The 14213-nt window shown below is 52.4% G+C and overlaps 3 protein-coding genes across 3 annotated transcripts; 2 read left to right on the forward strand and 1 right to left on the reverse strand.

The window, feature by feature from the left end:
- Positions 1-485: 485 nt before the first annotated feature.
- Positions 486-7752, reverse strand: BROUX77_003117 (uncharacterized protein; the record flags this gene model as incomplete). The annotated part of the gene is made up of 2 exons (XM_073747733.1): positions 486-1708; positions 1773-7752. 2 exons carry the CDS (start codon positions 7750-7752, stop codon positions 486-488), a joined length of 7203 nt encoding a protein of 2400 aa, XP_073608199.1.
- Positions 7753-8385: 633 nt separating this feature from the next.
- BROUX77_003118 (uncharacterized protein) lies at positions 8386-9753 on the forward strand (the record flags this gene model as incomplete). Its single annotated transcript, XM_073747735.1, has 1 exon — positions 8386-9753. One exon carries the CDS (start codon positions 8386-8388, stop codon positions 9751-9753), a length of 1368 nt encoding a protein of 455 aa, XP_073608200.1.
- A 93-nt stretch (positions 9754-9846) lies between these two features.
- Positions 9847-14169, forward strand: BROUX77_003119 (uncharacterized protein; the record flags this gene model as incomplete). Its single annotated transcript, XM_073747736.1, has 6 exons — positions 9847-10030; positions 10090-11093; positions 11175-13192; positions 13476-13497; positions 13727-13767; positions 14097-14169. The coding sequence occupies 6 exons, from the start codon at positions 9847-9849 to the stop codon at positions 14167-14169; spliced, it is 3342 nt and encodes a 1113-aa protein (XP_073608201.1).
- Between the last annotated feature and the right edge of the window lie 44 nt (positions 14170-14213).

Here is a 14213-nt window from a genome sequence, read left to right on the forward strand (position 1 = left end):
TCAATCGGGGGACCAGAGCTCGGCGAGATAGATGTCGATATACCTCGGAGTAATTCAGCGTATAGTTCCCTGTATAGTTAGTTGCATATTTTCATTTTTTGCCGTTGGCTACATCATGACAGAAAAAAGCCCTGCGAGTCAGGGCCCACTTTTCTCCGGGGCATGAAGGTTTCACAAGTTCACAGACCCGCATAACCCCACCTTCCTAAACGCGCAGTATGAACTGTTTGTGCAACCTTTAAATCCACCAATGAGATCAAGCTTGTACATAGAGGTAGCGTGCCATGTCGACACAAAAGTCAATGTACAATTGCTTAATGAGCTGAAAAGTTTGTATGTACTAAGAAAAAAAAAAAGGTTGATGTGTAAATATTCTTGAGTTAGAAAACTGCAAGGTAATGTGTAGGCAGCATAAATGGGCCCTAACCATATCTAGTGACAATGAATTTCTCCTTGTTTCCTGTTAACTAGTTAACTGTTCCTGTCTATAACACCAAATCTGGAAATACGTCCAATAGGTCCCGAATAATCTCCTTTTCATGGAGTTCCGGCGTAACTGTTGCAGTCCACTCATAGTTCCACCGACCCAACTCTGCCCCCAGTGTTTCAAGTGTAAGTGCCAGTGGCAGTAATGGCATAGGATAACCGACTGGTGTAGTTCCAGGCCGACTAGCGCCAGCGCCACGAATTATCAGACGGCCACCATGAACTTCCCATGATCTCTTGACATCTGTTTCGATGATGCTAGCAAACGAGAGTACGTTGATATCCGTTTCCGAGCGAGGCTTGTCCCGCCACGTAGGGTCAATACCTGATGCAATTTGCTGGACATCAATGCGACCAAGGCTGAGCCACCCCGGTATACAAGGCTCCATAACGCGCAGGACGCGTGTGATGCGGCCCAGAAATTGCATGGCGAGATCAAGAACAGACTTTGAATCAGACTCAAAGGCATGAATACGCACCATGGGCCAAAGCGTATATACAAGGCGAATACACAGCACAATGCTGTGCACCACGTAGTAGGACACATCTATAGTGTTGGATCGAATGAGATCATAAAGAACTGACTGTATAAACCCCAGTAGATAGACAACGTTCTTCAGATCTTCGAGTGAGAGATCATCTGGAACTGCGGGTTTACCATAGAGGGATATGGTGGCATTGATGTATACATTGAGCAGAAAGAAAGCGTATGGTGAAGACAGCATGGCTTTGATTATGGCAGGAAGAATCTTGGTCAAAACAAAAGTTCTGATTTCGACATGCTTCATACCACGCCTGATCATAGATGATTCCTTGTGCGTGTTGTTGTTCATTAATGCAATTTTGAAGTTGTTATAGAGATAGTGGAACAATTGAGGGACAACCCTTGCATCGCCATCGCCAAGTCGAAGGCCATATGACACCATTCCTGCAACATGGAGCTTGGGGTCTTGCAGGGGAGGAGAGTAGTCCTTCGATATCTGGTAGAAGAAAGTATCCACAGCGCAAATGTCGGTGGCATAAGAGCGAATCAGGTTGATGATTTGTCGGACAAATAAGATGTATGATTGGTGAGCGTTAGAGTCGGAGGTGGAAAGACTCTGGAGATCGAATTTCACCTGATCCATGGTGAGTCGCAGAGTGCTTGCAAAAGATGTTACCATAGCCTTTCGTTTTGAGGCAGTAGAATTACGTAGAGATGTGCGCATCCATGACAATAAGACTAGAATATGTAAGTTAGTATCACCATCATTCCTTCACTAAATGCAACATCGTGGCAAGCCTACATTCAAAAAGCCGCTGCAGAGTGCTATACGATGCGTGTACTGCGAGGGCGACTGCTTCCTGGGGCAGATAAGGTTTGGATCTGCGCAAAAGCTCACTTGCCAGTAGATGCTCATACACAACAAATTCCTGTGGCTTTGAGATTGACATGGCCCAGAGGTCTAGCAGTGATGTCGCCGAGGGTTCGATGTCTTCCGGAAGTTCGCCAGCCTGAGTGGCCACATAAAGCGGCACGTACTTTCGTTGCACTACCCACATGCGATGCAAGTCACCTTCAAATAAAGACCACTGGTTTTTGGAGAACACATCCGACACTTTCATAACACCAATGCGAGACAGAAAATTGGTAACGCGAGCACACAGCAGTACAAGCTTTTCTATGCAGAGGCTGCGATCAGTCTCAGATCTTTGGGACGAGAGTTTGGGTAGATCACGTTCCGTCAGCGTAGTGCGCGTCGCTGCAAAGAGGTTGTTCGCGAGCTCACGCTGGAGTAGAACGGCGTCGCTACGCCGAGCCTCATCGGCCGATGAATCTCCAGACCCAGACCTGCTACGATCAAGAAACATGCGTAGTGTCTCCAATGTCGCACCAAGAATAGACCAATCTAACACTGACGGAGAGTATGTAAATTGGCGTAATATTTCGTTCATCTGATAAGTATTAAGTGCAAACACAGCTGCCTCGCGTGTCTTGCTGTACTTCATGATATCCTGAGAGGCTTTGACAGAGAAGAAAAGCATGTCTTTGATGGCAGCCCGGTTGAGAGACACAAACATGTCGATTTTGGCCTGGTTGATTCCCTGGCTCGTGCCCTCGGGCAAAGCAAGCAGTTGTGCTTGCATATCAGAGGCAACAGACTCGAATTGGTCCAGAAGTTGGCGGAATACATTGTTCTGCCATGACATGAAAGTTCTGAAGACCTTTGGATCTTGGTTTGTCACAGCCAAAAAGCGAGCAAGTTGATTCCAAGCACGCAGATTGACGAGACAAGCTTCCTTATGCGACTCGGAGGGGGCAACTAGTTTGGCTATTAGCTGGGCATTTGGTCGTAGATCTGGCGGAGCAGCCCAAAATATTGTGCACAGCAGATCGTGGTGGTTGCGTAAGGAGGCGAGATCTTGGTGGCGAAGGTTTTGGTCTTTAAGAAACTGTCGGTTATGGTTCGGCATAATGCGGGCAATAAGATTGCGCACCTCGTTCATCATGCCTTTCTCATCTAGTCGTTTGATGGCAAGCGCAACAAGTTTTAGGAATATATGGAAGCATCGATCGCTGGTCTCAACGGACAAAGAGGGATTTTGGCACAGCTCTTCCAGGAATCTTGGTGACTTGAAAACCTCTTCGTTGCGGAGGTGCGACAGGTTCTGGGAGCCAAAGAAGTCAAAGATGACTCCGATAATACCATTGCACTTTATCCACCCCCATTCCTCGATTAGATGATGGCACCGACCAACCAATGCTCTACAATACTCGTTGAAGCTAGGAGATTGTAGTGTGCTTCCGTCCTTGTAGATTTGCAACACACGGCGGATTAGCTTTTGCGGAAGTCCCCATCCGTCCATCGAACGCGCCCGGCGAATTCCAGGTACCAGAATCCCAAAACTATCAAACTCGCGGAGTGGGAGAAGACAAAACATGGTTTCCCACAAGTTCTCAAATCGAGATGCTGCCGTGCCTTGGAGATCCTGAGGCTGAATCAGTACAGTATACAAGACATCCCAGAATGACATGCGAGGAATATTGGCTACTTCTAGAATACGCATCAGAACAACCCAGGTATGTAGCTGAGCCTCGCGCACTGGAATAGCTCTCTGCACGGCTGTCTCGCGCTGGGAATTCACGTAGAACTCATGCAGGGGCTGGAGACCAAACTCCAACAGGACGCTGATTGTGGTCTTGCTCAAGTTAATTAGTATCATCCCAATGTTCATGGCATCCGACAGGAGTGACGGCAGGCTTTTGCAGATATGGTGTGCTGTAAACAGGGCAACAAGCAGCCGAGTGAGCACCTGAACCACCAAAGGCCGACGGGCAGCCTTTATTTGGATATTTTCAAGGCGAGATCTAAAGCTGCCGAACACATACAGGAACCTCGAAGAGAAGGACATGTCGGCCGTTAAATCTTCTAGAGTGATAGCATTTTGGATATACTTCAGGACGAAGTCGGCAGCCTCAACAATGACAAAATCCGGCATCGGGTTCTCTTCGGATGGCCCATTCAAATTATCCAAGATAGAGTCAAGCAAAACTCCGATCTCTGAAGAGACATTGTCATTCCACGAGCTCCAATGCAAGCTAATCTCACCAAATAGAAACGAGACAGTAGATTTGCCTTGTCTCATATATTCCCCATCGTGTCTTTCCGTTGCTTTATCCACAAGCCCTTTTCCAAGCAGCGTGTCTGCGTGGAATGAGACGTTGGAGTTGAGTGGGAAAATGGAGAAGTGGGTGGTGTATTGAGTACCAAAGGAGCCCAGTTCCGTAAGCTTCAGCTTTTCACTTGCTGTTTTGTTTGTGGCAACAGGCGGTGTATCATCTTCAATGATCATAACGGGAGGGGGGTCGATAGAGGTGCGGAACTGGGGTGCAAGTACATCAACTTGATGCGGTTTGAACTGCTTTCTGACTTTGCGCCGTGTTTTTGTAACTGTTTTGGCCGCTACTCCTAAGTCAAGATCGAACATTTCCTCGTCTTCCGCAGACAGGAGGATAGACTCGCTTTGATGTAGTGTTGATGGGCGTGGATCTGGGATGGCAGAAGTCATGAGAGGTGGCGCGAGGGGTGCTTGCTTCTTTGTTCGTTCATACAGCTCATCTAGAATAGACTTGCCAGCGTGAAATGTTGCAGCTTTGAATCTGTTATCATAGTGATTTCTTTGGGAGGCAAATACGTTGTGCTGAGGTAGCGGCACAGGAGCCAGGCGAGCTCGCCGCAAAGCCACGTTGGGTTTAGATATGAAGACGCCGGGATGGGTAGGTTTAATACGTTGGTCCGCAGTTCTATTTGGAGCATTTTCTGTAGCGTCAAACTTTTCAATGTCATCCGGATTCTGTATTTGTTTTGTCGTTTCAAGATCTAATGCGGGTGTAATGGGGCTTTGCAGAACGGGACTATTATCCATAGAATCTAAAGAGTCCCAGAGATCTGTGCGTGATGTAGAAAGTCCATTGGAAAGGCGAGCAGTCGCAGAACGGGAGGAGGCAGACCTGCGAGAACATTGTCGGAGTTTAGGTAAGTCCCTCTGTTTTATTCTTCCTTCTTTCCACTTGTTGATAACATTGTTGACATCACGATTATCCCAATGATTCGCAAGTTGGAAAACCTTTCTGTTTGGGCTTGAACGGCCGTCTCCAACAGCTATTTTGGAGTTACGCACAGCCAAACGAACAAATCTGGGCGCATTTGGCTCAACAGTGTCCAGAATACCAAGCTTAGGCGGTGGCAGAGGCAGCCGTTTCCTTCTGGGCTTGGAGGAACGATAATTCTTGTTACCCTTTGGCCGCGATGAAGACGATAGCTTGGCCTTCGAAGATGAGATATGTGATGTGGAGGGTTTATGTCCAGTGCTTGATTTTGAAGCAGAGGCACCACGAATGTGTGAGGAAGAAAAGTGTGAAGTGATGGATGGCTGATTTCGGGGAACTAATTTCGCTGATTTGGATGCAGTCTTTTGTCGTTTTTTGCTTGCGCTTCCAGATGGCTGAGCCATAGTCAAAGGGCGTTTCCGCGAGGCCGACATCATCCTATCAATAATGTCTTCTTCCATATCAGAAGAGTCCATACCATGTCTACTGGCAGAATCACCATGGCCATGAAGGTCATCCACGTCTATAGGGTCCAATGAAAGATGTGTCTGTATATAGTTTGGTTTCGGGTCCAAAGGCACAGCTGTTGGTTGTGAGTCTTCGTCATCGGATTCTTGAAGAGACTGCAAAAAGCTGTCGTGGTCTCGCAAAGTACCAATCCTGGTCTGGGCGACCCCACGCTTCGGCGACGTTGGTCGACGATGGGTAGATTCAGCAGCCTTTGCTGTTCGGGCGGCTTGGCTCCGCTTCTGCTTTTCAAGCTCATCAGCGAGACGGAGATATGAAGGCGGTAACACGCCGCGCAGGCGCCGTCCAAACTTCTTCAAAGCCGCGTCGAGATCTTCGTCGGAATCAGATTGTCCTTGGCTGGCTTCATCCTCGGCATCCTCTTCTGCTTGACTGCCGTCCTCTTCCTGCTCATTATCTTCTTGGTCATGATATAGTTCTTCGATATTCACGGCAGGTGAGCCTTCCAGCAAATCCCAGTTTCCAAACCGCCTGATCCTAGTTGAACCTGCGCCATCGCGCCCAGCAGAATTTGCATCAGTAAGTGGGCCTATAACTGGTGAGCTGGTAATAACTATAGATGTGGGTTTAGGTCCCGATTTTGTTGGGTTCTTAGACGTAGATTGAGGCCGTAGCTGAGGCTCATCCTCGTCGTTAGATTCATTAGAGTCATTAAAGAAACCATCAAAAGGAGACAAATCTGTTATTCTGACTGATGTTGAGTTTCCTGGTTTGGAATGCACGGCCAATACTTTCTGCGGAGACCGCGACGGCTGTGAAGGTCGTAAACGCCGACGGATTGAAGTATTTATCGGTGGGCTGCTTGACAGAAAAGCTTCGGAGAAGTTATTGCTACGAGAACCACCAGGCCTATTGTTATCGTGATCCATCTGGTTTGTGTTCCCAAGATTTACGCTATGGGGGGAGCCATTCGATGGATTCGGAGCCCTCATACGTTTCTGATTCTGACGAACAGTGCCAGGCGATGATGGCCGTTTGCCATTCCGAGGTGTTCTAGAAAAGATCAAGTCTTCTAAGCTTGGGAGGTCGTCCGAGTCTTGAGAAGCAGTAGGCAAGAGAATTCCAGGCTTCGGGGTGACAGAATGTGGCGTACGTTGAGTTTGTCTTTGTTCATTCTTCTTTGATTTGGATTTGGTCGATGGAGATATCAACAAACTTAGTTCTTCGGCTCCAAGAAGTATATTTTCCATGTCATCCTCTGGCAGTCGTGCTTCCTGGCTATCGTCCTCAAATTCCTTGTCCTGAGAATCATGTTCGTCCCGCCGCTTTCTAGAATCTTGTGAGCTTTGTGCTATTCGCAGGGGTTTTACGCCGTGCGATTTAAGCTGCTGGTTGTAGCTGGCTATTTCGAGCAGATATGGATGTTGTTGAATCGGTTTTCGAGGTCGGAACGTGCGTCTTGGGGGTTCATTTTGAAACTGCAGGAGTTCCTGTACTGTAGTATCAGTAAGTAGTTCTTCGGTGGCATATGGTACAGCCGGAGATTTCGCCTGTGGGCTACCGCGAGAGGCCTGAGGCGTTTCCTGGAGGCTGGGGGAAGATGCTTGATGGAGTGATTGCAACTCCGGTTGCGAAGTTGACAGTACTGGCAATTGCACTGGATATTGTGACCCTTGGCTGTCTAGTGGTGGCAATGAAGAAAAGCCTGTGGATTCCGTGCGTTCGCTCTGAACGATATCGGCCCCATTCAATTGTTGTGATGGCAACGGCGACCTCGGTCCCAATGCAATGTTTAGAGACCGCAATGATAGTTGACTCTCCGAAGGCTCTCTATATGTGTCAGTCTCTTCAGGGCCAGAGTTTGGAGGTGAGTTTTGGATAGAAGGTGTTTCGGATAGCCATGAGAGAGGCGATGAAGAAGCTGAGCGTAAAGGTATCACGCCAATTTCAGAGGATATATCGACTGCTGGAGGTACCGGTAGTCTGTAAGCTGGCCTCGTAGATTCTGATGAGTCGGGAATGTCCCAGATATTAGGCTCTATCGAGCCTTGTGGAAAGGTCTCGATGTTTGTTGTCTGGTTGGTGGGTGGTGGGAGTACTGCAGGTAAAGCTGGCGGGGGCACAGGCGACACGGTGCCTAGGCCATCGGAGCCGGACTCTTCATCTTCGGAATCGGGGACGACTCCACGTTCTCTCCAAAGTGGCATGCCGGAAGAAGGTAGCCAGTTAAGTCAAGAGCAAAGTCGGGCTCATGGCAAAATAATAATGTGGGGTGGTTTATCGAGGGTGGTGGACAGAAGCAAGCGATCATGAATAAGTGCAGGGATAAAATGCCATCATTGAACAGAATTGTTTAGTTTGGACGCGAGCTTGGACAGACAGCGCGTTCCCTTCAAATTCCATTAAATCGCGATTTCACGTGACCGCATGGCAACGCCAGCCCGGGCGTGTGGTGGTTTGTTTGGCGTAAACCTTCCTTTACCAAGACCAAGACGGATTGACAAGAATTTGTTTAGTTTCATTCATGCAGTTTACAATAAATTGTGATCCATTTTGTTGTCTATACACATCATCCTTAGGCTTTAGCTTCCATTTGACTTTGGATGGGAATGCCCAAGATAAATTTGAAATCATCACTGTTATTGTGTAGCCCTAACCCTAACCTGCACACTAGACTCCTCCTCTCATAAGTACTAGTAGACAACTTTCTTATATTTACTATGCCTACACCTACCTTCTCCTAATTCCTCTCCCTCGACGCTGAGATAGCTGAAGCTGTCAAAGTGCGAGCGGAGACAGCTACCCAAGTGGCTCGTTTTTTTGTTGACGCCCATGCCTTCATGCAGTCAGCCCTCCCGTCCATCACGGACCATGCCGCCCGCAACTCGCTTGTTCGACAGCTTCTCGACGCGCACCGCGCCATCACCGATGGCACTTTTGACAACAAGTTCGACCCCAAAGGAGGTCGAGCCGCTCAGAATCGCTCCCCCCCGAAGGACCAGCCTGAGAAGCGCGGGCCCCAGCCTCGATCCTTCAGTGACGCCCTGAAAACGGGCCTCCCCCTCCCTCCCAAAATCCCGAACGGCGGCCGCCCCGCTGCCTACACCGCCAGTGCCCCAGTCGGCAACTCCCCCGCTCAACGACGCCCCCTCCAGGACACCCATGTATATGTCCCCCGCAACACTCCCACCAACACCCGCATTCGCCTTTACCCTAGTGAAGGCTCCCCGCTCAACCATGCCGCCCCGACTGACGTCACCCGGGTGCTCAACAACATTCCCTCGATCAAGGACACAGTCCTGAGGGTCCACCCCATGAAAGTGGGTTTCGCCATCGACCCCGTCGTGGCGGCTGACAACGGACCCCTGATCAAGCTCGCGAAGAACAGGGACGCCATCATGAGCGCTCTGTCCGCGGAACTCCGCGTCGTTCCGCCCTCCTACGGATACATCGTATCCAGAATCCCCAAAGAGATGTTTTGCCCTGAGATGGGCTGCATCACCGCCACTACCGAAACGGCTGTCGCCCGCATTGCTAAGGACGAAACCGGCGTCCAGCCCACCCAAGTGCTGTGGTCTAAGCACTACGACCCCGAGGTGGACTCCACCATTACCGCCGTGATCTCGTTCCCGGAAGCGGTTCGCTGCTTCCACATCCTCAACTCCGCCCCGAGCCGTGCGCAGCAGCTTCGCTGCAGCGTCAACAGATGCGACATCTGCCACGACTACGCCCACCCGACCAGGTACTGCAGACGCGTGCCGATGTGCAACTCGTGCGGCCTTCACGCCCACGCGGGAGATTGTGTATCTCCCACCCGCTGTGTTAACTGTTTGTCTCTGGAACACTCAACTGACTACGAGAAATGCCCCCTGCGCCCCGTCATCGTTCGCGGCGGTGTCTTTTCCCCGTCTGCGGAGGAACGCCGACGTGTCCGACGGGCTAACCGCAGGTCCAACAAGAAATCCGCCTCCAACGAGAAGCAGGACGAGCTTGCAGCCGTCATCGCCAACGCCTCGGCCCCCATCCCCGGTTTTATTCCGGCCCCCTCTCCCTCTGAGCCTTCCTCGAGCGTAGCTGCCGGGGAAACCAGAGGCTTCGCCCAAAGACCCAGCGGCTCTTCCGCGGACCGCACGACCGACTGCGTCATCGTCGGCAGCAGTCTGGACGATTGCGACATGGGAGGCACTGCGCCTTCCAGGCGCTTGTGAAAGTCCCCCACGGGAGCCCTCCGCCCTCGCGGCGCCCCAGAGAATACCAACGCGGCCGTAACCGGCCGCCCCATCTAAAAATCTTCCAGGCCAATGTGCAGAAATCAGGCCCATGCCATGACACAATCCTTCACTTCGCGGCCGAGCATGGAGCAGACATTGTCCTCGTTCAAGAACCATGGTCCAACACCCGAGGCCACCGACGCCTGTCCAAGAGCTGCCAAGGGTACGACCTCTTCGCTCCCATCTCCCCCATCTCCTCAATATTCCGCCCAAGGTGCCTCACCTACGTGCGAAAGGCGTCTGGCCTCAATGCGGAACAGCTAAACACCACAGCCACCACCGACATGATATGTCTTCGTCTCAACACAAACCCCCAAATCCATATCACCAATGTGTACAGACAGCCAGGCCAGGGCATCCACGCCAGTCTAGATCCCCTCTTGACCATGGAGATCCGCCACAACTCCATAATCGCAGGCGGCTTCAACCTAGTCTCACAAAGATGGAATCAACAATGCCCACCGTCATCCGGCATCGGCACCTTTGAGGAATGGGTGGACGACAACGCGCTCAACCTGTGCATGCCCGCGAATTCGCCCACTCATAGGCGGGGCAACATGATCGACCTGGTCTGGTCCGACATGCCGGGCGTCTATTCCCACGTAGAACACGACCTTCACTCTGGATCCGATCACTCAACGGTAGTCACCACTGTCAACCTTGCTGAGCGGCTCGAGCCACCCAGGAGCCGTTTCATCCCAGACATGGCCCCACACATGGCCATCGACTTTGTCAAGAGACTCAACCGCATCCCTCCACCCCCGCTTTCCGCTTCGCCCGGGCAACTGGACACCGCGGTGCGAACGGGAATTGCGACACTACATGATACCCTGGTCGAGATTTGCCCCCCAAAACGCGTGTCCCCCGGCGCCCCGCGTAAGCCATACTGGAATCAGGAGTGCGCCACAGCCAGAAGCGAGCGCAACAACGAGAGACGACGGTCCGGCATTTGGAGCCCGGAATACCTAGCCCTGGCAAAGGCCCTCAGGAGCGCAACCTCCCGCGCGGCGAGGGCATTCAGGCGGAGACACATGGACGAGGTCAAAACCCCGGAAGCCGCCCACAAAGTCATGGGCTACTACAAAAAGAACTCCCGGTTTGCCCCGCCTCCCCTTGTACACGAAGGACACGCCTACTGCACGCCTGCCGAACGAGCCGACATCTTCCTACGCACTAAACTTTTACGACCAGCCTCCACTGGCGACCTCCACTTCGATGACTATAGCTCCGTCTCCCCACGCATAATTGATTTCCCGCCTGCCGCGTTTGAGCGGGAAGTTCACAAATGCCTCATAGACGTCCACAACTCTGCGCCTGGCGCAGATGGTTAAAATGCGGTGACGCTCCGCTCCGTCTAGCAGGCGCCTGAATGGCGCGCTTGGCTGATGAAACTTTTTGACCTCTGCCTCGCTACAGGCTACCACCCCACCCCATTCCGTGAAGCGCAAGTGGTCCCCATCCCTAAACCACACAAAGAAGATCTCACCTCGCCTGCGAACTGGAGACCCATCTCCCTACTCCCGACCATTGGTAAAGGTATTGAGAGCCTCGTCGCCCGGCGTCTCTCTAACTCGGCTCTCATCCATCGCCTGACCTCCTCCCAGCTCTGTGGAGGCCTCCCGGGGCGCTCCGCCACGGACCTTGTGGAAAGCCTGGTGCACCGCATCGAACACGGCCTCCAAAACGGGGAGGTGTCCTCCCTAGTTACCCTTGACATCGAAGCCGCGTACGACAGCGTGCTCCCAGGACGTCTGGCCTGCCGGCTTCTCGACTACGGCTTCCCTATTTGGGTCTGTCGATGGGCACGATCCTTCGCGTCAAATAGATCAGCTCACGTGCGCGTGGATTCCTTCATTGCCCCTACCACACAGCTAGAGCACGGCCTTCCACAGGGATCGCCTGTTTCTCCCATTCTTTTCCTTCTATTCATTGCTCCCATGCATGACAGTAAGATGCTCTTCGGTTATGTAGACGACGCCGCCATGCTAGGGCGCGCTTCCACCCTCGCTAAAGCTGCTGCACAAGCCGCCTGGCTGGCTAACCAGGCCATTGCATGGGGAGCCCAGAACGGCCCCAGCTTCTCTCAAGGCAAAACTGAACTACAACACTTCCATCGGTCCTCGGGACGGGAGCCGACAGTAGTTATCGACGGAACCACTATTCAGCCCAACAAGGAAACCCGATGGCTAGGTATCCACCTGGATACCAAACTCAGTTTCCACGCCCATGTCAAGCATATGACAGCGAAAGCCACACGGGCTGCGGCCCATGCCCGATCGCTGGCCAACATCATCCGCGGCGTCCCGGCTAACCTGCTGCGCCTGGCGGCGTGCGCTGCTATTTTCCCCGTCTTGCTATATGGTGTCTCCGTCTGGTTCCATGGCCCCCAGAAGTTTCTGGCCAAAGGTAGAGTGGGCCCCGCCCGCCAACAGCAACTCGTCGACATGGTCACGAAGGCCGTCGCAGGTACAGCCAGAGCCATTATCCCTGCGTACTGCACCACTCCTCACGCGGCCCTGTTCAGAGAAGCAGGCATCCTCCCCGCACGCGTCATGTTGGACCGCTGCCGCCGTCAGGCCGCCGTGCGCATTGCAAGCCTCGACGAACTCCACCCTCTGGCGCGATTAGCTAGAGCACGCACATCCACGCGCCTGACGCTACGACACAGAGAACTGCCCCGAGCGCCCCCCGCCACACGCATCTTGCCGCTGGCCTACCCACCACCAAAACCGCCAGAACCCAAGGATGCCCGGCGCATCCGTGCCGCCAAGTCGCGCATCGCCCGAATCCCTTACTGCGACCTGCAGGTTTTCTCAGACGGGTCCAAGCTACAAGATGGTTCCACAGGAGCCGCTGCGGCCCTCTACATCGCAGGCTTGGAACTCCCAACGGTCTCCACCCATCTGGGTAAAATGATGGAGGTCTACGACGCCGAATTGATCGGGGCACTCGCAGGCCTCAAAGCTACACTCCAATCCCCTGCCGCCACCTTCGCCGAAAACGTCATCGTCATGCTCGACAACCAGGAAGCTGCTTACCGGCTCTTGGTCGGCCAACCCACTCTGACGTCGCAAGACATCATCCTCGATTTCCGCGCCACCGCCGACCGGTGGCCACTACGCACCCGCAACTCCATGTCACCTGGCCCCGGGAAGGTCATAGTACAGTGGATCCCCGGACACACCGACATCCCCGGCAACGAAGCTGCAGATCGGGCGGCCAAAGCAGCCGCATCCACCCCTCCTCCCGAGCATCATGAATCTGTGTCCAGCCTGGCGGCCCTCGCATCGTGGGCCCGGTCACAACACCTGAAGAACGTCACCGCCTACTGGCACGGCAACATCCCAGGAACATACCTGGAACTGCAGATCCCATGGTACGTAAAAGCCCCACCTGAACTCCATCTACCCCGATTCTACTGAGCTACCTCCTGCAATGCCGGACAGCCCACGGGGACTTCGCCTACTACCATGAAAAGCCCGGGCATCCTCCGGAAGGGAGGACATGCGCCTGTGGCTCTGCCAAATCTCCCACCCACTTCCTGCTGTACAGACCCGCCCGGAGGCAGGCGGAAATCGCCGAGCCCAAACTCCGCCTTGGCAGTATCCAGGTCCTCTTGGGCACCCCCAAAGGCGCCATACTCTTTGCTCGCTTCTTAGGGGCATCAAATTTCCTGACGCGGTACGCCGTATCCGTCCACTTTCACCCCAATGAATCTCTGCCTGTGACAGGCCTGGCCGAAAGGCCCCAGTCACCATCTCCCTAAAGTAGTAGCCTCCACTCTCTCGTGTAGCTATATCATTGCACCCTGCGCATCGCGGGTGTTGACCTTAGTTTTCATAGAAGTCCGCATGTCCCCACCAGGATGAGGTTGTGACTCACGAGCACCTTCCCCGGGCCTTGCCCCTAGGGTTGCCATGCACGTGACAGCTCCCTGCGCGACTATAAAAAGTAATTAAATAAAATAAATAAGTACCAGTAGATAGCACAACTTACCTCAGTATTTATGAATAAAACCCTCAGTTCAATTCACAATCACCATCACCACTAACCCTATTGCCCGTGGAAACCTCTCACATCATCATAATGCTCTACAGAGGTTGCACCTCTTTCGCACTTACATCCATCACGTGATGAGGACTCATCTAATATTATACTTTCGGTTTCATACATAACCACCAACTAAACCACTTAGCAAACTAACAGATTCACTCACATACATAAGCAGGATTCGTTTCAAAAGTCTGATCTTTTCGGCCAATCATATCTCCTAATTTTAGGGTAGGTGTTTTGTCATTATTTGTGACAGGACAGTGCAAGCGGGTTTGGGCTTCCGGGCCTGTTGAAATATAATCACCCAGTTACTAGTAACACACCAAACACGTCTTGGACTTCGA

The sequence above is a fragment of the Berkeleyomyces rouxiae genome (genome assembly GCF_048999995.1).
Source record: "Berkeleyomyces rouxiae strain 22BRR77 chromosome Unknown BrBRR77_ptg000002l, whole genome shotgun sequence".
NCBI lineage: Eukaryota > Fungi > Ascomycota > Sordariomycetes > Microascales > Ceratocystidaceae > Berkeleyomyces > Berkeleyomyces rouxiae.